General features: G+C 51.0%; 1 protein-coding gene across 5 annotated transcripts in view; it reads left to right on the forward strand.

Annotated features, from left to right (window-relative positions):
* PAX5 (paired box 5) overlaps window positions 1-25,487 on the forward strand; it is a 190,933-nt gene that overhangs the window by 125,332 nt on the left and 40,114 nt on the right. For 3 of the 5 annotated variants that reach the window (XM_073881336.1, XM_073881333.1, XM_025852929.2), the window contains one exon: window positions 23,298-23,399. The exons of the other annotated variants lie outside the window; for them this stretch is intronic. In XM_073881336.1, coding sequence (XP_073737437.1) covers window positions 23,298-23,399 — 102 coding nt within the window. The remainder of the gene's footprint in view (window positions 1-23,297; window positions 23,400-25,487) is intronic. 5 annotated transcript variants of the gene reach the window in all.

Below are 25,487 nucleotides of genomic sequence, written 5' to 3' on the forward strand. Positions count from 1 at the left end.
CGCCACACCGTGGCCTGTGGACACGCCACACCGTGGCCTGTGGACACACAGCCCTCGGCTTACACTGCTCTCACTGGACACCGGATGTTGCCACTAGAACCTGTGCCTCAGCCGGTGGACTTGCATGGGCGCCTGCTTCCTCGTGTCACTAGCGTCTGGATTAACAACTCACACCATGTGTCTACTTGGCACAGCTACGACGGTGCCTCTGCCCCGGGCTGCAAGGGAGGCTAGGAGATCAAGCTTCTGGCTTCTGCCTCAAGGAGACTGAACTCTCAAGGTAGAAAATTCCCAAAAGAGAAGTGTTCGGTGGTATCAGGTCGCCAAAAACCTTTGAAGAACTAGGGAGTGAGAGAGATCCAAGATAACAAGAGCTGAAAAGCCTCCCTTGACGGTGGCAGTTAGGAGGGCCTTGTTCTTTGAGTCATTTATGGACTGTAGTCAGCCCCTTCCCACAGGATTTGAGGTATCATTAAGTTCAAACCCAAGGACATCGGCAGACCAGGCCAGAGACTGACAGGAGGGGGAAAGGATTGTAGCTGATGCCAGGAGAGCCCCGGTGGGGAGAGGCAGATGGACCTGGAGGCTGTGGGGTCGGGCTGTTTTTTCTGGTTTTGAGTGACCTTTGGCGAGGGGCTGGCCTGGGAGGAAGGAGTTGGGCAAGGGGCCCAGCCCCAACCCAGGGGTGGCTGGGAGGCATTTCCCTTTGCTAGAACTTGGGTAGCTTCCGAGTGTTGGCTGCTGGCTTATCTTCAGTGGAGAGGATCAAAAGTATCACCTGTCAGGCTTGATGAGGAAGCTTCTTGTTCTTAAGAAACAGGGCACAAAAATTCCTAGCACCTGACATGCTGGGCCCAGAAGAGTGGCTTGGAAAACATTTTCCGAGCAAATGAATGAATGAATGAACCAGGAAGCACTTGTTTGGCCTCAGCTCTGTGCTGAGCTTTGTGCCAGCACCGTGGGGAACCGTGAACAGGGCCCAGTCCCTGTCCGGGAGGGCTTCGGTCTAGTGTCCATGTGGAGCCAGCCCGCCCCAGGCAGTCTGACAGGTGCTGTGACATAGCTGGGCGCGGCGGCTCCATGAGCACTAAGGAGGGCGTGTGTAACTTAGGGTGGGCAGGGCAAGGTGGGGCATCTGGGACGCTTTTCTACAGGAGGTGACATTGGTGGAGTTTGCCGGTGCTGCAAGGGTGGGCCAGCAGCGTTTGTGCAGGCATGGAGGTGAGGTTGGGAAAAAGCAAGCTGTTCAGGGCTGGAGTGGGGGGTGGGGGCTGGAGGCTACACTACTCCATTAGGAATGGAGGGTAGCAAGGGGTTTGGACTTAATCCAGAGGCGGTGGGGAGCCATTAGGTGTGGGAGCAGAGGGTCTGGTGTGTTGGAGAAGGAGCCCGGGGCCAGGCAGGGAGACGGTTGTGGGGTGGGGGGCGGCGGAGTCTGAACTGGGGCCAGAGTTGGCTGTGGATGCAGGGAGGCTGTGAGTTGGTCCCCCTGGTGGTGTTGGTGGGAGAAGTTGGGCCTGTGGGTGTTGTGGGTGCCAGGGTGTCCAGGCTGGGCCTTCTTGCCTAGGGCCACTCGGAGCCTGCTGGGTGCCCTCATTATGCCGCTCACGGGCGGTGAGAGACGAGAGCAGCAATTGAGACGCCGGCTGCCTCCTGCTGGTGTGCGGAGCGCCGGGCAAACCACATGAGATCCCATCTCGCGCATAATGTGCATCCGAGGACAAAATTAGATTGAGAAGTAAATGGAGCCGAAAATTTCCAAAGCATTTCCCGTCAAGAAGCTGTTTGATTGCGTATTTTAATTCTCAGAGTCCTCCTGCCCGGTGAGGTTCATTTTGGTGGGGATGGCTGGAGCCTGACCTGGGGCCCGGGACGGAGGTTGGGGGAGAGGCCAGGCTCCATGTCCTGGGTGACCTGGCCAAGGTGGCATGCACTGGTCCGTCCAACTTTAAAACTTGAATTGATGGCACACTGGGGTTACACATGTGAGTGTTTCCTTGTTTTTTTTCCCCCAGAAGGCTCTGCCTTCCTCCTCCTCCACCTCCTCATTCCCTCCTTTCCTCCTTCCTCCATTCCTAAGCCCGAGAAGCCAGAGAGGCAGGGCAAGAGTAACTACTCCACTTTGCAGATTTGGAAAGCAAGGCTCAGCCAGGTGCAATCATTTGTTGGTAGCACAGAGGGAGGAAGTCAGTGGAATATCCTGTGAAGTCTGATTCCTGTGTGTGCTCCCCTACCTGTCCCTGACCACAAAGGTCAATAAACATAAAGATGGGACGAAATCTCTCTGTCTCTCACGCATGCGTGCATGCACACACATACACAGCAAATTTTGAAACACGGAAACGCTGGGTGTCTCTGGGCAGAAGCCTGCTTGTCCTCTCAGTGGCTGCCCCTCCCTGGCCCCGGTCCACTTGCTGCACCTGCTCCCCCGAGGAGGATTCAGCCCCTCTGTGGAGCAGATGAGGGTGCCTGCATCTTTAGGCATATTCACCGAGGAGAGCGTTCTGTTCACTTCATTAGGAACATTTGGGCTCAGACTAACTGGAAGAAAAAGAAATGGAGGATCGGTTTCTTGAGCTTGAGGGGTGTTCTGAGAGAGGGAAAAGGCAGGAAGTGAATAGAGAAAACAAGAAAAGGAAATTTGGATCAGGGACCATGGTGGTTCTGGGGCCCAGGCCTGGCTGTGCATGGCTCTCTGGGCAGGGCCTGGCCCGGGAGCCTCTTCACTAACCTGCAGGATAGGCAATTTGTGATTTTCCACCATTGTTCAGTTTTAAAATTTTTGCCAAGAAGACTTTTGTTCAGATAAAACCTTCATGGGAAGCTCTTTATATAAACCAGTTAGAAACAAGATTCACTGATTAAGGGAGTGAGAGTCCCAGATGCCCTGAAGGCCCCCCAAGAGGACCAGCAGAACACAGCTGGAACCCCCTGCCCTGGTGCTTCCCGCTGCCCAAGTGGCTTAGAGCCAGTGTGAAGTCAGCTCACAGAACAAGTGCGCCCTTTGCTCAAGTTGGCTCTCAGTTCCCACCTCTGGGACCCCGGCTGTCTCATATTGCACCCCAGCCGCCTGCCCACTTCACCCCAACTTCTCTGCCTGTGTCTGAGGACTCTCCGACCCAGTCTCAAACACCTGGTTCCCCGAGGCTCACCCACGGGTGTGAGGGGACCCACGGGTACTGCCCACCCCCCATGACTCCGCCTGAGTCCCAATCCCGACCCCCCTGCAGGAACCCTACCCACGGAGGCACAGTTCCAGCACCTTCTCCAGCGAGCCTGCAGTCCTGCTGCTGGAATTGAATCTCAGGGCTGCTCTTTGCTGTGTGTGGGGTCTTGGGCAGGACTCTGAGCCTCTCCGAGCCTCGGTTTCCTCAGCTGTGGGCACTGAGATGGTAAATAACCAGCAAATTGAACCCAAGCCTGACTGACTCATGCACTTGCCCCCAAATAACGCACCCGGCTCAGCAGCGCTCCCTCCCCATGTTACACGAAGCGCTCTCACTTCTGTGATCCCCTGGGTGGGGGGGAGGAGCTCACGGAGGAGTCAGGGCAGGGCAGGGCCGGTTCCAGAACTGGCAGTGGCTGGCAAGCAAGAGCCCAAACTACCATGGGCCTCTCAGAAGCCCTGGCCCTTGATTCAGCCTCTCTGGGAGGGGAGGGCCGGGGAGGGAGGGGCTGGTGCCTCTGCAGCCTGCCGTGCCAGCAGTGCAATGTAATGCGTGTTCTCTGCAGCACATTAATTTGCCATGCACCCTGGGAGGTGGCTCTGTGGGGTGGGCTTGGTTCCCTCTGACAAGCAGTGCACCTGCCCAGCCTGCCTCTAATGTGTGGCCTCGCTGTTTGGTTTGGGGAGACAACTGGAGGGGCGGGAGGCTTGTCTGGTTGGGGCTTTCTCAGTTCCAGGCCTGGATTCCTGTGACGTCCACTCTCCTATTACCCTCTGGACCAGAAGTGGACCGGCTGAGGCACGGGTTTAGGATTTGTGATGGGCCTCAGTCCCTTTACAAGAGATCAGAAGCCCATCTGAGGCTTTTTCTGGCTTAGGCATTTGCCTATTGACTATTAGACTAAACAGCCTGTCAGCCAGGTATGAAAGTAGGGTGGAGACCCTGGTCATATGCATTCCTCACATCTCTGGCATCGGTTGGTCTCCCAGGTGGCTGGCCTGGGATTGAGACTCAGGTTCCCAGATGAAAATGTTCAGAGAAGGGAGAGGACCTGCCTGAAGGCACCGTGAGGAAGTGGAGGGCTTTCTGACTCAGTGCCAGGCTGGCTGTGCCTATCTTCACACCTACGACCCTCCAGCCCTGACCTGACCCCCTGGGTTGAAAGGTCTAGTAGGTCCCTCCCACCATGTTTTTCTTCACTTCAAACCCATCCTTGATGAAGAACTTGGTGGTGGCTGCTGGGGGATTCTAATCCTGCCGCACTGCCTCCGCCTGGCCCTGTTCCCACCTGTGCAACCTTGCTTACTTAACCTCTCTAAGCCTCCGTTGCTTCCTCTGAATACTGGAGGTAGTGACAGGCATGGCGAACATGTGAGAGCACTTCCACGTCCTCACTGTTTTAGTCCTTTCAAGCAGTCTCGGGAGGTGGTGTTATCATTAGCACCATTTTATAGATGAGGAAACGGAGGTATACACCTCCTTGCTCAAAGTTACAGAGCAATCAGTGAATAGCAGAGCAGGATTTGGATCCTGGCAGCATGCTCCCAGAGTCTGTGCCCTTAATCACTACGCTCGGCCTCTCAACACCACCACCACCACCACCACTAATAGTGATGATCTCTCTCTTATAGGATTGTCTTGATTAAAGGAGATCATGTGCACAAAGCACTTGAAGGAACGTCTGGCAGATAGCGCTCTACTGAGCTAGCTTCTGCTGTCTGTCCGTCGCATGTGTGCTCGTGATTCCGCGGGCATGCGCAGTGGTGGGTGGGTGAGAGGTTCTTTTTTTTTTTAAGATTTTATTTATTTGAGAGAAAGAATGAGAGAGAGAGAGAGCACATGAGAGGGGAGAAGGTCAGAGGGAGAAGCAGACTCCCTGCCGAGCAGGGAGCCCGATGCGGGACTCGATCCCGGGACTCCAGGATCATGACCTGAGCCGAAGGCAGTGGCTTAACCAACTGAGCCACCCAGGCGCCCAGGTGAGAGGTTCTGAGGCTTTCCACCTTCATGTGAAGTCCTGTTGCCTTCTTCACTCGGCCTCTTTCACATTTCGGTCTCCGGTGTTTTACGAGGGTGTGGGAGTGGGCAGGAGCGGTGCACAAAGGACGATAGCAGTAGGAAGGTGCAGTGTGTGCGTGGCGTGGGGAGTGGGCAGTGGGGGGGGCTCGAGGCCAGGCCCCGGGCTCCCCGGGTGAGCACAGTCACCCCACTGGAGGGGAACTGTTGGGGCACTCTTCCCCCTTCCTTCAACATGCGAGGAAAGGGAGCCTGGGGCATCTGCCCAAGGTCACACAGCTGGAGAGAGGCCGCGCTCGGGACCTGGTGCTCTTGGCTGATGGCGTGCCCGTTGCTGTGTCAGCAGCGGGGAGCCACTGTGCGTTTGACAGCAGCCTGATGGGAGCGGAGCACACTTTGGAGACTGATCTGGTTGCACGCTCAGGGAGCTCCGGAACGATGATGGCATTATTGAGTGCCCACTTTGTGCCAGGCCCTGTGCCAGGGGCTTGACGTACATTTGTTACCTTGATCCACTCAGCAGATCTTTGTTTATAGATGAGAAAACTGAGACACAGGCTAAGCAACTCTCAAGACCACACAGCCAGTACGTGTGGAGCCAGGGTCTGGATCAGTACGCCCGCCTGTGCCCTTGTCCCTAACCACCATTCCACACTCCCCCCTTTACAGAGACGTAATGCTCCCCCCGTCCAGAAGGCCACCTCAGGGGAACTCAGTGCTTCCTGTGTATTTCATTAGTTCATTCCATTTTCCATTTAGCAATCGTCTTGGGGTTTTTTTTTGTTTTGTTCTGTTTTCTGTTTTAGAGAGAGAGAGAACATATGACTGGGGGTGGGTAGGGGCGGAGAGAGGGGGGAGAGAATCTTGAGCGGGCTCCATGCCCAGCACGGAGCCCAACGTGGGACTCGATCTCACAACCCTGAGATCAGCTGAAATCAGGAGTCGGCTGTTCAGCCGACTGAGCCACCCAGGTGCCCTGCAATCGCCTTAGTTTATGTAGAATCCAACTCTCAGGAAGACAGACTTTCCCAGCCGTTAGAATTGGGAAGTGTGTTCTGCATTAGCAACCTGGGGGTGGGAAAACGTGATGAGATTGCTCGTAGCCCTGAGTCGGCAGTGTGTGTATGGCGGGGGAGGATTGGGACACCTCCAAGTTTTAGTCCAGCCATGGGACTCCACGATTCTGAAACGTTAGGAGGCCAAAGTACATTTCCGATATTCTCCGGCAATGCGTGGGTGGGCGCACACCGTAACCAGGAATGGATGCACGGTGGGTCTCTATCAGCAAGCTAATCTCCTGGCGGTGTTTTCTGTTACCCTGCACTCTACAAGGGTTCTCCAAGGACCCATCCTGGACTGGAATGGACAACTGGGCTTTTCTCCATCTGCTCCATCTGATTATATAGGTCCCAAGCCAACTTTCAAAACACTTGTTTGTCATATCAGTTTCTCAGATAAGGGATGCACATAATCATCCTAGAGGGACATAAGCTCACCCTCCCCCAGTGACAGCACCCAGCTTCATCTCTGTGCACCGGCCGCCCTGCTGAACTTCGCCTGATGTGGCGGCAAAGCCCCTGGAGCTCTGTAAGCAGGCAGCTTGCCCTTCTACCAAGCATCCCAGACTGCTGAGGTTTGGACGTTGTGTCTGATTATATTGTCTTCCTGTCTCTGTCCTTGCTGCTCACCTGTCACCTGTCAGTTTGCCTGGCTCTAAAATTCTCTCTCCCCCTTTTTATTCTGCTGTTTTCAATCTGCTGGGGGCTGGGCAACCAAGCCACTGAGCTCTTTGGAACTGTGTGCCAATGAGGATTGGACCTTCTAGAGCTGGACCTTCTAGACCCTAGGGACAGGCTGTGTGCCCACCTTTCGGCTACTCACAGCCAGATGGTCAGAGCTGAGATTGTTCGATGGCATGTTTGAGCATGGCAGGACATCATGGTATTTCCTGTCTGTGTGAGGGCCGGATGCCGGCTTGGGGGTAGCCTGGTGGGACTCTGAGCTGTGACTCTGTGACTTGGCCAAGGTGCTCCTGCCATCATGATGCTGTCCTCAAAAGGAAGAAGTCCCTTCTGATACAGCTCTAGCCGGAGACCTGCTGAGGTGGGAGCAGAGGACGGGGAGGAATTGTGCTCTTTGTGCATCTTGGATTCATTATTATCTCTCCTCGGAGACCGTGAGTGGGCCCCTGGGGCACAGACAGTGTCTGGTTCTTTAGAAAAAGTTAATTTTAAATCAAAAAGTTAATTTCAAATAAAAAAGTAATACATGCGTGCAGTTAAATATTCAAACCATACAGAAAAATATAAAATGAAAACTCTCTCTCTCTCCCCCCACCTCAGTCCTCTCATCCATAGCCCCTCACCCCAAAGTTAAGTGCCTTGTGTATACTTGAACGTTTTAATGCATGTATCCGCATATAGCTTTTATTTGCCTTTTACTAGCACAAATGGAATCATACTGTACACAGTGTTCTTCTGTACTTCGTTTTATTCACACAGTAATGTGTCTTAGAGCTCTTTCCTCAATCCACACATTCGCATCTGCCTCATTTTTCAAAACTCTGGAACTTCCTCCATAGCGAAGCATCATAATTTATTTAACCCAGGCAGTATGATAGACATCTGTGTTGTGCCCCCCACCCCAACCCCCGTCTCCCCTCCTTCCACTAAATGTAAATCTTGGTACACTTTTCTGTGTATTTCCATCAGTAGAGTTCTAGAAGTAGACTTGCTGGTCACAGGAGAGGTGTGTTTTGTATTCTGTAATTCGCCTATTGAAGGAGAATAATGTGGAGAGGGGGGGTGGTACAGGTATAAGACTCTAGCATCCGGCGGCCTCAGTTTGCATCCAGCTCTGCCTCTTTCTGGCTAGGTATAGGTATTGTACCTGCACAGTGGGGATTTTAAAGGTTTAGATCTCCCAGGGTGGCTGTGTAGCTTAGATGAGATATTACATACAAAGCACTTAGAGTGGTGCCTGGCGCATGGCAAGAGCAGAATAAATGGTAACTGTTATTGTTGTGGATATTTTTATTACTATTATTATGCTCTCCGGGGTCCTCTGGAGCATTTGGGAATGTGCTTCGAAGTTAGTAGGTGTCAGATAATGCATGCATGAATGAGTGAGCACACGAATGAATGAAGACATGAGCTAGCCTGCAGGTGCCCTCTCCATCCTCCTGCTCTAACTCTTGGCTTCCATGTATCCCCGGAGCAGTGCCTATCCTGGCAGGGAGGCCGGGAGCCAGGAGCATGGCAAAGTTGTTTTGCAGCCGCTCATTAGAACCCTGCCTTGGTAGGTTTATTACGTTGGATCAACAGTTGCTAGTTCAAGGCAGATTGTGTCATAAATGTACATGGAAATATTGACTGAGCCCCCGTGTCTGCTCTAAAATGCCAGGCAGATAAAATTCAAGCACTCTCTCAAACCTGAAACACAGTGTTGGAGTCTGGAAGCTCCCAGGGATTCCAGGGAAGTAGATGAGGTTGGTTCAAATGAAGGCATGGGGGCGTTGAGATTTGCAAAGTAAGCAAGCCCGCTGTTTAGTGATTTCTCAGCGTTGTCTTCCCTGCTCTACAAAGCCAGATTTGATCTTCAGCCAGGGCGATTAGAGGAAGGGGCCAGTCAGAATTAGTGAAAAGGGGGGATTAAGTAATTTTGGGAAAAGAAATTTAGGTTATTACCTCTAAGTAAGTAATATCACCTAAACCAGTGGCTAATGAGCCTGTTCCTAGGAGCTGGCCGGGCGGCTCAATGGACTGGATGTGGCTCATCTGCAATTAGCGTGTCCATTGTCTGCAGGCGGGTTGGACTGTTGCAGCTCGGCCAGCCTTTCCCCTCCAGGTAACACACTTCCCCCTCTGCACCACCCGGCTCAGTGCACCCTGTACGCATGGCAGGTCCGAACAAAGGGAGACTTCAGAGCAGCCCTCTTCAAACTGTCCCATATTTCAGACGCCAGCTGGAGCAAACAGGCCTGGTGGTGTGTGCGCCGCGTGTACACATAGGGCGGGCTCTGCGGAGCAGGATTAATCCCCTCCCCGTTACCCCACGTCCCGGGCGTTGGGCTGATTCTCTCCCCCTCCCCTTAGGTGGCAGTAGTTCACTCTCGTCTGCTTTGACGTTGGCTGAAAATCTTCAGCTCATGTCGCTCAGGCACGGCGGACTTTTTCCTATAACAAGTGTCAAAGTATAATTTTTAAAAAGTTAAGAAGCTAGCTCATGTACAAATATAGAAGGAACATGTGAAGATTTTATTCCACTCATAAATTAGCAAGGGAACCTATAAAAAGGTAAAAGCAGTTCCAGCAGCATTTGAGCATCAGGGGTTATATCATCTATCGGGGCAGCATTAAAAAAAAATGCTGGAATGTAAACTTGCTAGATTAGATACAAAATTGGTTAATGTCCTACGGGACAAAAAACCCCCAAACCTTTGGGTTTATCTTTTCTACCCGATAGAAATCTACACATTAACCCCTACCTTCCCTGTGCCTGAGCTCTATTCAAATAGTAAAGAATCATCAGACAGGGGTATATTCTCTTACAGATATGATCCTTGGGTGTACCTGTTAAAAAGTGCCCTGTGGGGGCACCTGGGTGGCTCAGTCGTTAGGCGTCTGCCTTCGGCTCGGGTCGTGGTCCCGGGGTCCTGGGATTGAGCCCCACATCGGTCTCCCTGCTCACTGGGAAGCCTGCTTCTCCCTCTCCCACTCCTCCTGCTTGTGTTCCCTCTCTCGCCGTCTCTTTCTGTCAAAATAAATAAAATCTTAAAAAAAAAAAGTGCCCTGTGACATTGAAAGGCTATGCTTCCCACCTCTACGACCTTTTCTAAAAAAAGGTTTTAAATAATGTTTAAAGAGTGTTTCTTAATACACAAAAAGGTTTCTCATGGTTCTGTGACAGAAGAAGGGTTTTCTGGGAAAATACTGGAGAAGGAGAAGTGTCTGTAAGTTTTGGTTTAATGATTGAACTGAGACAGATTCAGAAGCCTCGGCTTTGGAGCCCTCAGGGAGTTCCTAGATGATGCTGAGTTGTCCTTCACGGGGGCGCTAAGTGGTTCCATGGCTGGGCCTGGGCTGCTGGAAGCGGAGCCTTGCAGGGCCGTCCCAAGTGGCAGGGCTGAGGCACAGGGCCTGGGAGGAGGTGGCCAGGAAACGGGAAAGGGAAGAACCGTCTAACCTGAGCAGGTCAGGGCCACAGAGGAGGGGGCGCTGAGGGGGTGGAGAGTCAGGAGGGGCTCGGGGCCTGACTGGGCATGAGGGAGGAGGGGTAACTTTGAGGCCGGCATGGCGGGAAGGCCAGGGCTGGCACCAGAGAAACAAGGAAGATGGCAGGGGTTCAGGCAGCCCTGGTGACTCAGGCCCCAGTTTCTCAGAAATCACCTTTTGCTGTGCTTCTCCTCTATGCTCTGGCCTGTTTCACGCTGCAGGGTGGTTTCCTCTTCGGCAGTTATCTGGACGCCCAGGTAGGGCTGATGCCCTGTAAAGGCCTGGCAGCTGGTGAATCTGGTGGGGGTGGTGACGGTAGGGTTCTTCAGACAGGACCCGAGGGCCGGAGGCTGGGTAATGGGAAAATTGGCAGCGTGAGGGCTAACCATGACCCTTGGACAGGTTTTCTTTGGCCCCCGGTGTGTATTTAAAAAAAAAAAACTGGATGAATGTCAACATCCACATAGGCAGATTTCCAAATGAAGTGAAACCAGAGTTCCAGCTTCTTTTCAAAATTAGCCAGAGCCCTGAGAGGAGGCAGAACTTAACCTGAGGTCACACAGCAAGTCACCATTGCCCCCATTTGGGATGTGCAGGTTTCCTGGGCATTAAGAGCCGCCAGTTGATGGGCTGGTCAGTTTGGGACTTTGCCTTTCCCAGCCAGCTCCACCATATCCTTCATAGCTTGGGTCTTGTGTGTGGAGATCCCTCTCAGGGCAGAAACTCTGGCCCAGAGCTGTCAAGGCGGGCAGACACACACTCTGGCCATCGAGCCATAGCCAGCATCCTGCCCCCACCTCCCGTCTTATTCCCAATAATTCATGCTTCTCAGTGGCTTTCTTTCTCTCACTCACACAGTCAGGTAGATAGAGGGGGAGTTTGGTGGGTGCCCTGTGGTATTCAAAGTGAAGGGTTTTCATACTGTCAGGGTAATGAATTCTGTAAGGGTTTGAAGCAAGGGGCTGGGAGGATCTCTGTGTCATGTGTCTGGGAGTGACAACCCCCAGTGGTTAATTACTGCCACACGATGAGAACCGAGCTGGTAGCAAAATGAGATAAGTTCATTATGAGCTAAATTTGAAGTTAATTGGATTCACATTTCCCCCCATTAGTGTACATAGAGCCTACCTAGAAATGGGCTGAATAAAAAATAAAAAGTTATATCCAAGCAAAAAAAAAAAAGGATAAATCAGGCCTGGTTATCTCGTGGAGTTCATGATGAAAGGCTTTCTGAGATGTGGGTGAGCCTGGACCAAAGTTTCTTTGAGATGGTAAAACCTGTGCCATTTGATTCATTTCATCTTGGCAGACATTTTCTGAGCACCTGTTATGTGCTGGACCAGTGCAGGGGAGGGAGGGACTCAAGTAGCTCTTGCTACCTGGGGGACCTCCAGGCCAGAGGCAGAAAGAGGCCAAGTGCCTCGTATGTTGGGGAAATGTGAGGGAATCTGGTGCCAGAATGCCTGGGTATGGATATGGCTCCATTTCTTACTAGCGGTGGGACCTTGGGCAGGTACCTCTTCTCTCTGTGTTTTAACTTCCACATCTGTAAAATGGGGATAATGATAGAATTTACCTTTACCAAGTTTTTGAGGATTAGTCAATACCTATAAAACACAGTGAACAGTGTTTGGAACACTGCCTTGTGTTAGACCAGCGCCTGGTTGATAGTAAGTGCTACAAAAATGTTAGCTGGCACAGCTTTGGGACCTTGGGGGGCACATCAACTGCTTGGAGCCTTCATTTCCTCATCTACAAAGTGGGGATAAGAACAGTACCCTCCTTCTGGGGCTGTTGTGAGTGTTGACTGAGATGAGGCACAGGAAGTGCCCAGCGCCTGACGCATAGGAACCTCTCAGGGAGCTGTTGCTCTGTTGGTTGACCAGTCACCAGAGTGGCCCAGATTCAGGGCAAAGGGCCACAGACCCCACTGTCCCCTGAGAAGGGTAGCAGAGAGTTTGCAGACACAGCAAGCATCATTGTTTTACTCCCAGTAGATACCCTCTTTTCCTAATTGTAAAAGGAAGTGCGAGATTCGAATGATTGTATTACTTGCCAGAGGTCACACAGCTAGTAAGTAGTGGTGCCAAGATTTGAACCTAGGCCCATGGGACTCCAAAGTCCACCTCTCCTTCCTTCCCCGCCTCCCTCTGCCGCCAGTCTCAGGAGTCCAGATTTGGCTCTGGAGGCAGCTGGGGGTAGAACAGGTACGGGTGGCTTCAGGCCCCCTCAAGCCTGACATACCCTCGGTGCTGGCTTGAGCCTCTCCTCCCTGGGGCTGGATCTGCCTTCTGGAGGTCACTTCCTCCACAGTGTCAGCCAGGGCTTGCCTCACCCCACCCTCTCCCCAGAGGCATCGGAGAGCTCACACCTTCCCTGCACTTCTTTGTATTTCCATCATTCCAAAGTCAGGCACCTCCAGGATCTGTAATCTGCATTTGTCCCTTCCCTACCATTGTCTCCCTCCTTTTTCCATTGGTCATTTAGAACCTAAACTTGAACTTCCCTAAGGACTCTGGCCTGGAATTGTGTATGGCTCTGTGATCTACTGCAGGGACTTGGGGAGGCCAGGATTTAGCTCCTGGGCTTCATTTGTGCCAGAGTGATGCCCACCAGCTCCTCATTCTTTTGTACAGCTGCACAGAACCCAACTGTGTGTACATGCCACAGTTTATTCACCTGTTTCTCTACGTTTGCGCCTTTAGATACGGTTTCTAGGATTTTGCAGTTACAGATGTGATGTTGCAATAATTAACCTGTGTATATGCATTTTGTGTATTGCTGAAGGTATACGTATGTTCAAGGTAAATCCCTAGAAGTAGAATTGCTTGTTGAAAGGGTAGATGCACGTACACAGCCTCCATATGGATTTGTACCATTTTGCATTTAATTTGCATTTCTGGTATTATGTGTGAACTTGCACATCTCTTCAGTTTAAGTGTCTCTCCCTGCCCCCCTATATATTCTGGTGAGTTTTCTGTTCATGAACTTTGCCCATTTTTCTATGGGACTTTTGGTCTTTTCCCTTTCCTTCTTACAAGTTCTTGATACATAGGGATAGTAGCTATTGATTCCACTTTTTGGCTATTATGAATAATAGGGCGTTGAGCATTTGTGTATGCGTTTTTGTGTGGACACAAGTTTTCGTATTTCTTGAGTGTATACGTAGGAGTGCAATTGCTGGGTCACATGGTGACTCTACATTTAACTTTCTGAGGAATTGCCAGGCTTTTCCAAATGGTTGCACAATTTTACATTCTTCCCAGCAGTGTGTAAAGGTTCCAGTTTTCCACGTCTTTGGTCAATGCTTGTCATAACCTTTTCTGATTATAGCCATCCTAGTGGGTGTGATGTGGTGTCTCATGGTGGTTTTGCTCTGCATTTACTTGATAGCTAATGATGTTGGATGTCTTTTCATGGACTTATTGGCCATTTTTACATCTTTTTTATTCAGATGCTTTGCCCATTTTTAAATTGGGTTGTTTTTCTTTTTATTATTGAGCTGTAAGAGTGCTTTATATATTCTAGATACAAGTCATTTATCAGATATATGACTTGCAAATATTTGTTTCCATTTTCTGGGTCATCTTTGTACCTTCTTGATGATGTCCTTTGAAGCACAGAAGTTTTTAATTTTTATAAAGTTTAATTTAATTATTCTATTGTTGTTTGTGTCATATCTAAGAAAGTATTGCCTAATCCGAGGTCATGAAAATTTATGCCTCTGTTTTCTTCTGTGAGTTTTATAGTTTTACTGTACACTTTGGTCTTTGATCTTTGAGCTAATTTTTGTAGGTGGTTTTTCTGTTCAGAGAGTTGTTGCTATTTTCTTCAATTTCCTGTTGCGTTCGTAGGTGTTCAGAATGGTTTGATCCCTATTCAGCTGAATTCCTGAGACCAGACGAAATCCAGGTCTCCTAATCCTCCACCATCTTGCTCGGCCCCCCATTTTTGTAGGTGGTATGTGCATCTTTTTGGTTTTGAGTCATGGTTAGAAAGCATGAGAGAGAATTCCTCTCTGCAAATAGAGAGGAATTCACCTGTGTTTTCTTCTGGTGTTTGCATAGTTTATTTTTTACATTTAGATCTCAGATTCATTTGGAGTTTATTCTGGTATATAATATGAAGAATCCATCTATTTTATCTTTTTTAAAAATTGCTCTCCAGTCATCCTAACACCATTATAATAAAAAGTCCGTATTTGCTCAAGTGATTGGAGAGCCTACCTTTGTCATATGTTAGATTTCCATATATAGTTGGGTCTATTTCTAGACTTTCTATTCTGTCCCATTGGCTTTCTGTCTATTCATGTGCTGGTATCACACTTGTAATTATGAAGACTTTGTAGAATGTTTTAACATCTGGGAGGGCTTGTCCCTTTGAGAGGAACATTTTGAGTAACCCTTCAAGAATAGCATTTAACTAGAAGTCATGTGTCATGAGTTGAAGTCCCTGTTCTACTATTTACTCTATGGCCTTAGGGCAGTCAAAGCTCATCTCTGAGCCTCGGTTTCCTCATTCATATAACAGGGCTAGGTTCCTTCCTTTCAGGGTTGAAAAGAATGAGTTATTTTGAACTAAGTCTATCTCTTCTGGAGAGCAGTCTTTGTCTTGATGAAAGTTCTGTGTGGACTCATTGCTAATAGTGAATAAGGCCAAGTCTTGATTATTCTCTCTGGAAAGAGGGAGCAACACATGAATTGTCCAGGATGTACTTATGTGCCATTAATAGGAAGAATTATGTTAAGATCCCAAATCACTTATTTGCAAATACATTATATGCCATCAATAACATTGATGAATAACAGTGCCATTGCAAATGATATAAACCATTTCTTCCTTGGCAAAAAAATGATATAAATATGTGTTTTTTTTTAAAGATTTTATTTATTTATTTGACAGAGAGAGAGACAGTAAGAGAGGGAACACAAGCAGGGGGAGCGGGAGAGGGAGAAGCAGGCTTCCCTCCAAGCAGGGAGCCCGATGTGGGGCTCGATCCCAGGACCCTGGGATCATGACCTGAGCCGAAGGCAGACGCTTAACCGACTGAGCCACCCAGGCGCCCCTAAATATGTGTTTCGAAGTCATTAAATTCAGAAGCATTCATTCCGGTATCCTGTTGGGTGTAGAGGCCGGAGAGCTAAAAGGAGCAGTAACATCTTAGCTGTCTCGTGTTGGCCAGTTGTTAAAACCGGCAGCACTGGAGACGTGCCTGGAATGTGTTGGGGCGGGGACTGAGAAGGGGAAAGTGCCCATACACTCCAGAGTCATAGCATCCCCGGCTCAGTGCCAGGAGAGTCCTTTTAGGCATCAAAGCAAATGTAGGGTTTAAATTTACTCTGTGGGTTCCCACCAGATGGTGTCCATCCTTCACTCAGATTCGGACAAGTGTCCTTAGAAAGCCCCAGGCAGAGTATCCTCAAGCAGAGAACAATGACGAAAACAAGAACTGTTAACATTTATGAAGTTTAGTACCTATCAGCTATTGCCACAGTACTCCTGCTTAGCAAACTACCCCGAAGTTCAGGGCTTAAAACAACAATCATTTCTTCTTGTTCATGTACCTGGGAGTTGGCCAGGGGTTGGCAATCAAAGCTGGGCTTGGCTCCATTTGTAGGCTGGGTCCGTCTCTGCTCCACATGTGTCCTTCCTCTTGGTAGCAGGCTAGCCAGAGCCCGTTCTCAGGGTGATGGTGCAAGTGCCAAGGAGCTCAGCCAGCCACACGAGCACACGTGAGCTGCTGCTTGCTGCATGTCTGCTAACATCCCATTGGCCAAAGCAAGGCACATGGCTGAGCCCAAACCGAAGGGGCGAAGAAGCCCACTGCGCCTCTAGGTGGAGGAGGTTTCTTTTTACTTTCTCATAAAATGATATTTACCTGGTCTAAAGAAGCTTAATATTATGCTTTCTTCCCAAACGACATTTTTGGTGTTGGATTACCATTTCTTTTCCAAGATGATGGTTACCGCCGTGGGGTTAAAGGGTTGGGGCCCGCAATCCAGTCTTCGGCAGGTGCTCGCTGTGGGCTGACAGGGTGCCGCGCCAACCCCTCACAGTGCCCGTGGAAGACACATGTTCCTCTTACCAGTGCAGGGTGTCACAGGGTGGAGGGGGAGTGCAGACTGGCCAGCCACACTGGCTGGGGTTCAAACCTGGCTTCCTTACTTACTAGCTGTGTGACTGTGGCAAGACACTTAAACTTTCTGTGCCTTGATTTCCCCCTCAGTAAAATAGGGATCATAGGTAGCTCTCGAATAGGGTTATTGTGGGAATAAATGAGTTTGGGTGTGTCTGGCTCTCTAAGTGTTAGCCACTGTTTGCTCTAAATAAGGGTTGGCTACTATTATCCTCATCTTACAGATGAGGAAACGGAGGATCAGAGTGGTTAAGAAATTCTCTCAAGGCCACACAGCTAGTAAGTGGTAAAGCAAGGATCCAAGCCCGGGCAGACTGGATACTCTTTATTTATTTATTTGTTTGTTTGTTTGTTTGTTTGTTTGAGAAAAGAGAGAACATGGGGGGTGAGGGGCAGAAGAAGAGGGAGAAACAGACTCCTTGCTAAGCAGGGAACCTGACTAGGGCCTCAATCCCAGGACCGAGAGATCGTGACCTGAGCCAAAGTCAGATGTTTAACCTACTGAGCCACCCAGGTATCCCCAGCCTGGATACTCCTAATTGCTGTGTTCTGCTACCTTTCTATATTGAGCCTCCCTGTGACTTCCCCACAAGATCTCATAAAGTTTATTGGGACTTTTGTAAGTTGTGAGGATTAAATGGAATAATGTTTCTGAACAGCCCACCCCAATTCCTGGCACAGAGTAGGGAGGGTTCTGAAGGCTGGAGATGTCACAGACACGGTCCGTCTTTCCCTTTGTTGCCCACCACAAGTAACTGAGACTCTCTGCTTTTGTGGCCAGTCCAAGGAAGGTAAATGGAGCCACAGGCCTTTGATTGTAGGGACATTTGCTGGATGAAATTGGAGCCATGGACAATGCAAAGGAATCCCCCAGCAACAGGAACTCCAAGGCAGGGGTATTTGTAAGATAAATGTAGCCATTTGTCAGCTCCTCACGTGCATGCTGCCATCCGCATGGGCTGGGAGGAGGGACTGGGGATGGCATGAAGCCATGGCATGTTGGCCCAGTCCTGAACGCTTGCTGGAGCTGACCCGAGCCCCCACTGAGGCTAGAAGCTTGGAGAACTGCTTGCCATTGCCCTAAGGAGTATGGATTAGTCCTCCAGGCAGCAGCTCAGATTAGAGGATTGATTGTGGAGGTTCTAGAGCTGAGGGTGCAGTTGGACCTTAGGGTAGAACAATCTATTCAGAGCTAAACTATCCTTCATGTATATGCACACAGAGACCAGTATGAGCTCTGGGGACTCTTGGAGATCACTGAGCTAAGAGCTCTCTTTTAAATTTGGGAAAGACTGAGGCTCAGGGTGGAGTGGCTTGCCCAGAGGTCCGTGACAGCTCAGTAGCAAAACCGGTAAATGGGCCCTGGATGTTCTTCGTGTCCTGCTCCCCCACCGGTAGTTCTGAGCACTTGCTACCTGCCAGGCACGGTGCAGCCCCACCCCCATGGAGCATGTAGTCTAGGTGGTCTGGCAGACTGAGAGATTGGCGAGTTTCTTCCCAAAGGGGCACTGACAGCCGCTTTCTCTCCTGACTTCTGGCAGCCCGTCTTTGACCCTCTCTTTGGGTCACTTTGACACTCTTCCTTGCTCCAACCTGCTCACCCCTTCCAGCTGCGAACCTGAGTAATTGACCCTCCTAGTTCTCCATCCCCCCTCCTCCGTAGGGCTTGTTCTCTCCCACCCACACACCCACCCTCTCCTGCCACCAGAGAAGCTCAGACTGGAGCCCAGACACCTGGGTGCAAATCCCAGCTCTGTTTCCTCCTAGCCATGTGACCTTAGACAAGTTATTTAACCTCTTCGTTCCTCAGTTCCTTGGGCATGGTGGTTGTTTGAACCTCATGGAGTCGGCAGGATGATAAAATGAGTTAACGTATGTAAAAGAGTGTCTGGCACAAAGTAAGTGCTGTCTTATCATGACTGACATCTCCCCCAGCTTGTCTGTTCCCCTGGCACGATGCTCCCTTTGCACTGGGACGGGGTGGGCAGCAGAGGGACCTGCAGTAGACGCCGGTACCACAAAGACTCGAGGGGCCTAGAAAACACTTCGCAGAGGAGCAGGCTCTTGAGGGCTGAGGTTGGAGACTGGATACAGTGTGGAACTATGGAGAAGGGCAGTTAGGGAACTGCTTGAGCAGAGGCGTGGGGATGGGAAAGGGTGGGGCAGATTTGGGGAATGGTCCCGGGGGTGGGGGTGGAGTCAGGGTTGATGAGGCTGGAAAGCTCACAGGTTAGGGGCACAGACTGAGGAGGGCTTTGGAAGCCAACCTGAAAAACCTGTACCTGGTGGGAGAGGTGGTGGGGAGCTACTGAATCTAGAAGGATATTGATTCTAGACACTGTTCCAGCTATCTCACCAAACCTTCTCACTGGCTCTGGTAGATGAGCTGATTTTCCAGGCTCACAATATACCCAGCTCATGACAATTTCCCTCACTGCCAGTGTTTATCCCTCTTGGGTCTCTATCTTTTCTTCTTGTACTGGCTCAAACTTCCAGAACAGTTTTCAATGGTAACAGGTTTCCTTGACATGTTTTTGATTTTAGTTCAGAATGTTTCAAGTATTTCACCAATTAAGTATGACGTTGACTCAAGATTTAAGATTGATACCAGATCAAAGTGTACTTCAGTTCTTATTTACCAAGAGGTATTTTAAGGAATTAGTATTGAATTTTAGCCAATGCCTTTTCCACAGCTTTGATATAATCATATGGTTTTCAACTTTTGATACATTACTATGATTTCCCAACCAGTGCTTTAATACTGAATCATCCTTGCATACCTGGAATCAACCTTATTTGTTCATGGTATATTATTCTTTGTAATATTGTTTGATCAATGAGAACGTAGATTTTTTTTTGCATGGATATTAATAAATTGTGACACTAGCCTTTAATTTTCATTTTTATACACCTTTGTTAAGTTTTCATATCAGGATTATGCTAGCTTGGAAAAAAATGAATTGGCAAGATTTTCTTTAGTTTTATATATCCTGGAACAGTTTAATTACAAAAGTATGTGTCCTTTGAAGGTTTAAAAGAATCTGCCCCAAACAAAAAGAAACAAAACTTGCCTGAAAGCTAAATGGACATCTTATATAAAAAAAATTATTTTAAAAAAGAACCTTTTCTATTTCTGCCAAAGTGATTGGGCTGTTTGTGTTTTCTCCTTCTCGACTTAATTTTGGTAATTCATGTTTTCCTAGAAAATTGTACCTTTTGCTAAGATGTCCATATGTATTAGTATAGAGTATCTTTACATTTTTTAATATCTTTTCCTTTGTCTCTGGTTGTATCTTCTCCTCATTCCTTTTATTTTTTTAAAGATTTTATTTATTTGACAGAGAGAAACAGCGAGAGAGGGAACACAAGCAGGGGGAGCGGGAGAGGGAGAAGCAGGCTTCCCACCGAGCGGGGAGCCCGATGCGGGACTCGATCCCAGGACCCTGGGATCATGACCTGAGCCTAAGGCAGATGCTTAACGACTGAGCCACCCAGGCGCCCCTTCTCCTCATTCCTTATCTTGATATTTGTGTCTTCTTTTTTGGATCTTGCCCTAGGTTTGTCTTACTGGTCTTTTCCAATAACAATTCTTGGGTACATTTATTGTTGTGTGTGCTTTTCTCTGTTTCCTAATTCTTTATCTTCTGCTTTTTCTTTATCGATTCCTTCCTCCTTTCCTTAGGTTCATTTTATTACTTTTTTTTTTTAGAGAGGGGCGAGGGGCAGGAGAGGGAGAATCTTAAGCAGGCTCCACAGCCAGTGTGGAGCCTGATGTGGGCCTTGATCTCAAGACCCTGAGATCATGACCTGACCCGAAATCTAGAGTCAGATGCTTAACCAGCTGAGCCACCCAGGCACCTCATTTTATTACTTTTTTAATCTGGCTTCTTGAGTTGGGTGCTTTGGTGAGGCACTGTATTTTCTGCTTAAGGGGTCAAAGTTTTAAAGCATGTGTAACACTGGCAAAAACTGTTGGGGTTCTGACCAAAGGCACGGCTTCTTTTTGAAGAAAGAACCCAGTCCCAGGAGGCAGGAGAGCTGCATTCCCGTCCCAGCCTTGCCTCCAATCGGCTGAGTGTCCCTGGGCAAGCCCCTTCTCTTCCCACAACCCTTTTTCCCATCTCAGGCAGCCAGACGTGGACCTCGTGAGGCTTGTCCCCCATGTGCTCCCTGCACCAGGCAGCCTCCTATCAGGATAACGCCATCTGTCTTTCAGGAGGCAGATTTGGCCTCTCTCTGATGTGGTTCTGGCTCCCACCCCTACACATATATGCACAAAAACTGAGTAGCTAAATTTTCTTCTGCACGACAGAGCCGATAAGCAATGGTCACGGTGTGGCCTGAAGGCAAGGCTCAGCTGAGGTGACGTAGAGCCTCTGGACTCACCGTCAGACGCCCAGCCAGGTGTATGTGTGTGGCAGTGGAGCAGAGTGGCTAAACACGTGACCTTTGTCACTGCATTTGTGGTTTGTCGTCATCACCAGGGGCGTGAACCTGGGGATGGTGCTGGGGCTGGAGCTCCAAGCCCATCAGACCAGCTCCCGCCACGGCTGCTTTCTCTGCATGTCTCACAGTCTGGCCCCTGGCATTTTGATCTTGTACCAGCTAGCCTGACATGTAGGCTCACTCCGCTTCCTCAGATACCTTCTCAGCAGCCCTCGGGTCACCAAATCCCTGTGACCGTGTGCAGAGGGCTCCGTGTTGGGTGTGAGTGCTCTTCCCACCCCCGCCAGGATGCTACTTGAGGCAGAGGAGGGTCCTGGGCTGATGTTAGGAAACGTGGGCTGACGCACCTGCTCTGCGGCCTGTTCCCTGCGGGACCTGAGCCTGTTGCTCCCCACCCACCATGGGTCTCAGCTTTGCCATCTGCAGAATGGTGACAGGGTTGGTCCAGAAGAGCTTCAAGGGCCTTCCCTTCACTGATTCTTGACCACAAGTGGAGGGAATTTTATGAGCTCCCGAGAGATCAAGAGCCCTGTTGGAGCCACTTCTTTCATTCACTTAACAAATATCTGCAGGCCTCTGCCATTCTGACATTGGGTACAAAGACGTGACCCTGGAGACAGGAGCTGCCCTAGAGGGCTATGAGCACAGGGTCAGAGGAGGAGGAGAGGGGGAGGCATACGAGGGCTGGGGAGAAAACCTTCTTAAATGACCTTTATTAGAAGTGGTCAGTTCCATCGATTCTGGTTTTTTGTTTAATGTCAGCTCTTGTGGGGGCTCAGAGGTAGTTCATTTGCTCCCCTTCCAATGCCCCATATGAAGAGACACGAGCAATGCTTGTTTCAAGTTGGGATGCCCAGTCTAAAGCCAGGGAAGTGGTGAGCGAGGTCAGGGGAGGCCACATGCCTTCTGTTCCATAAGGTTCTGGAAGGTAAGCAGAACCCTGTGAAATGAGGCAGCCTCTGGCTGGAGGCTGGACATTCTTTGAAGGACTGGCACTAGAAAGGCTGTTGGTTTATCTGGGGAACGTTCACGGCCCATACTGTGTCCTGGCTTGGATTCTTTGGGGAGTGTTGATCAGAGGTGGTCTCTCTCCTTGGGCCACCTGCTAATGGGCTGAGCTCAGAGTCATCTATCTGTGGCAGTGCCTGCACCAAGTCGTTGGGCTCCAGGAGACGTTCCTGGGACCTGGCCTGGCTCTTCATGGTCGGGAACTGCCCTCACCCAGTCTCCAGTGTCCCTAATCAGAGGAGGTCAAGGTTCCACTTTCCCTCCCTTGTCCTAAGACCACCTCATTTCCCTCCTGCTTCCCAGGACGGCTGAAGCAGGTGTATCTCCTCCTTCCAGGAGCAATTGGCAATCCCACCCATAGGGCGGGGTCTTGTCCTCAGGGCCCACCAGCTAATCACCGAACAGTCAGATCGCCCAAGATCTGGGTTCCTGAGCCCCGAACACCCTGTTACATACACATAACTGGCGGTGCTTGAAAGGGCCGGAGCTCTGCTTTATCCCTAAGAGACAGCCAAAGCTCAGTGCCGTCTCCCTTACAGAGTTCTGCTCCCTGGGGTTTCTTCCACACAGCATGAAACCCAGCAGGCTTGGACACCCCATTCGTTCTGCCTTTAGTCAGGACCTACCAGGTGCCAAGCCCGGTGGTGGATGAATGAGGTGTCCCCCCTGCCCTCCAGGAGCCGGCAGCCTGCAAAGAGGTGAACACATACCCACCAGAATGTCTGCCCCCAATGGCCGAGGCCTTAATCTCCACGTCCCAGCTCCCAGAACAGTGTCAGGTGTGAGGAGGTACACTTCCTGCACCTTTGTCGAGTGAATGGCGAGCTCTAGGGCAAAGGAGGAAGGACTGAATAAGGACCAGACACACAGCTGAGGGTCTGAGGAGGAGGAAGAGGGAGGTGTTGGAGCAGGCCTTCGCGGGGGCGCGTGGTGTTGGGCTGCCTGCAGCTGGAGGAGAGGGTGCTTTGCGCAGAGGCGCGGCGGAAGCAAAGGTGTGGACGGGGAGAAGTCCAAGTCCCCCTTCAGCTCGCGCGCGGTGAGCTGGCCGGAGCTCCGTTCTCCCAGGGAAGCAGCAGAGCTGTCCTGGGTCCCTGCTGAGGGGAGCCGGGGTGGCCGGAGGGGTGGGTGTCTGTGTGCGTGTGTGCGCGCGCGTGCGCACATGTCTGCATGCGTGAGTGACGGGAGGGGGGTGGGGGCACACTGGTGTTCAGCGCCCAGACGTGACAAATGTGCAGATGTCCCAGGAGCTGTGGACATGAGCGGCTGGCCACGGAGACACTCACCCCGTGATTTGTTGCTTTGATTCCTCAGGCCGTGACTTGGCGAGCACGACCCTCCCCGGGTACCCTCCGCACGTCCCCCCCGCCGGACAGGGCAGCTACTCAGCACCGACGCTGACAGGGATGGTGCCTGGTGAGTTTGCACTGTCGGCGTCTCCACAGCAGGCAGCGGACGGGGTTTCGGGGGGGGGGCTTCCCCCCAAACAGCCCGGGTGACCTCTACGCTTCTGAGAAGTGGACCTGAATAAATCAGGCAGAGGTCTGCACTCTCAGCCTCTCTCTCTGCAGCTGGGCCTTCAGTGGGGCCGGCAGTGAACTCGGGAAGGGGGGTGGGGACTGTCACTCAAACAGCCCCTTGGTGGCCACACAGATAGTCTGAACACAGAGGGGTGCGGGACCTGGCCAAAGGTTGCCCAGCCAGTGCTCAGTCGGGGTCCTCCGTCCTCCCCCACGCGGTTTGTGTGAGGTGAATACCAGGAGGCTTCCCCGCCCCTCCCCCCGACCCCCAGGGGCTCTCAGCAGCCTTACTCCTTGGGGTTGAGGACCATGTGCTCAGAACAGAGAGGATGTTGGCGGATGGGTTGGTGACTTGATTCTGAGCTGAACACCCCGTGGCCACGGAAGGAAACCGTATCCCCTCGGACCAGCGATGGGTCCGTTTCTTTAAAGACATTTAGAAAGGAGGCCGCCCTGTTCCTTCCACTGTAGGATGGGGTGGGAGAAAGAGCACATCATCCTGGTGCTGGCTGGCTATGTCCTCAGGGCATGAGAATAGCAGGAAACCCAAAGTATCATTTTTTGAAAGATGTTTAAAAAAATCAGGGGGTAAATCAGGACTGGGTTGGATGTGGTTACACTTCTTTTATTCTTTTAAGGGTTAGCATTGTTTCTTGTTCTGAGTCATTTACCTGGTGCCCGAGCCCCTCTTTCTAGCCCACCCTAGGAGTCCTGCCTAAGTAACCACATGCCTCTGCCAGCCTCCTCCATAGCCCATGTCGTGGGCGTGTACGCCCCAGGCTGAGGACTGGTGGGGGATGGACAGAACCGAACCCGAGACGGGGTGTTCCCACCTCCATGTAAGGCCCCACAGGATGATGAGCCAAGCCAGGGGCGGGAAGGGACGCAGGGCGAATCCTAGCCTGGTTGGGCTTTCCCCACGCAGCCAGGTCCTGGCACAGATGCCAAGGAGTCCCAGAATTCTAAATTCACTCCTGGCCTTCCCAGTTGTTAACAAAGATGTATTTAACAAGGTAGGAGGACAGAGCATATTTCATTTAACGGTTTGTTAGCTTGATTTATGACTTTTAAATATGAGACATATGGGAAATGGCCTCTGTGTGTACTCGTGCCCTGGGCCTCACCAGGGCCAGGGAGGCCTGCCAGGTTCACACCTGCAAAGAGCCTTTGCCTCTCTGCTGGGGGGACGGGCGCATGGCAGAGCATCGGGAAACACTGTGCACAAGGCCAACAGAGGTGGGGGGGACCCAGACTCCTTCCCGCCCCTACTCTCAGGAGATGGAGCCCAAGTCCTGCCCCCCTCACAGCCCCTCATGCTTCCGTAGCACTTTATAAAAGGCAAAGTGCTTTCCCAGGAGCCCTTTATGGTTCCAACCCTGTGAGGTGGGCTGGGTAGGAATCGAATTCCCATTTTCCAAAAGGGGAAGCCGAGACTCAGACCAGTTGGGGAATCGCCCAAGGCTGCACAGCCGGCAGAGGGGAGGGCTTGAATCTGGGGCTTTGCCCAGCAGTTAGCGCTCCTTCCTCTGTACTCCGCTGCCTCTGTGTGCTCTCATTCCATCAACACAAGCTTCTGCCGGATGGCAGGGGCCCAGGCAGCCGCCCCAGGCCCTCTCCCAAGGGCACACTGTCCGGTAAGGCTGAGGCCACCAGCTGGCCCTGCCGGCTCCCCACCGCAGACCCCAAAGAGGCCAAGTCTTGAGAAGCGGCTGAGCTTTCTTGAGTTTATCCAGAGCCCGCCCCTGGCCCCCGTGATTTCTCCAGGCCTAATTACTAGGCTCAAGATACAAATGGCTGTGGGCCTGGCAGAGACCCCAGTGGGAACCGAGGGCGGTTCCTCACCCATTAACGGCAGCCGCAGGAATCACAGGGCTGAACAAAGGTCCAGTCTAACCAAACCAGTGGCGGGACCGGTACTAGCATGAGGCATGATCAGTCAGTCCCCTGGCACAGAGGGATGGTACACCACGTGGAGGGAGGAACA

Source organism: Callorhinus ursinus, unplaced genomic scaffold, assembly GCF_003265705.2.
Source record: "Callorhinus ursinus isolate GAN/ISIS: 27379988/994484 unplaced genomic scaffold, GSC_fseal_2.0 scaffold42, whole genome shotgun sequence".
Classification (NCBI taxonomy): domain Eukaryota; kingdom Metazoa; phylum Chordata; class Mammalia; order Carnivora; family Otariidae; genus Callorhinus; species Callorhinus ursinus.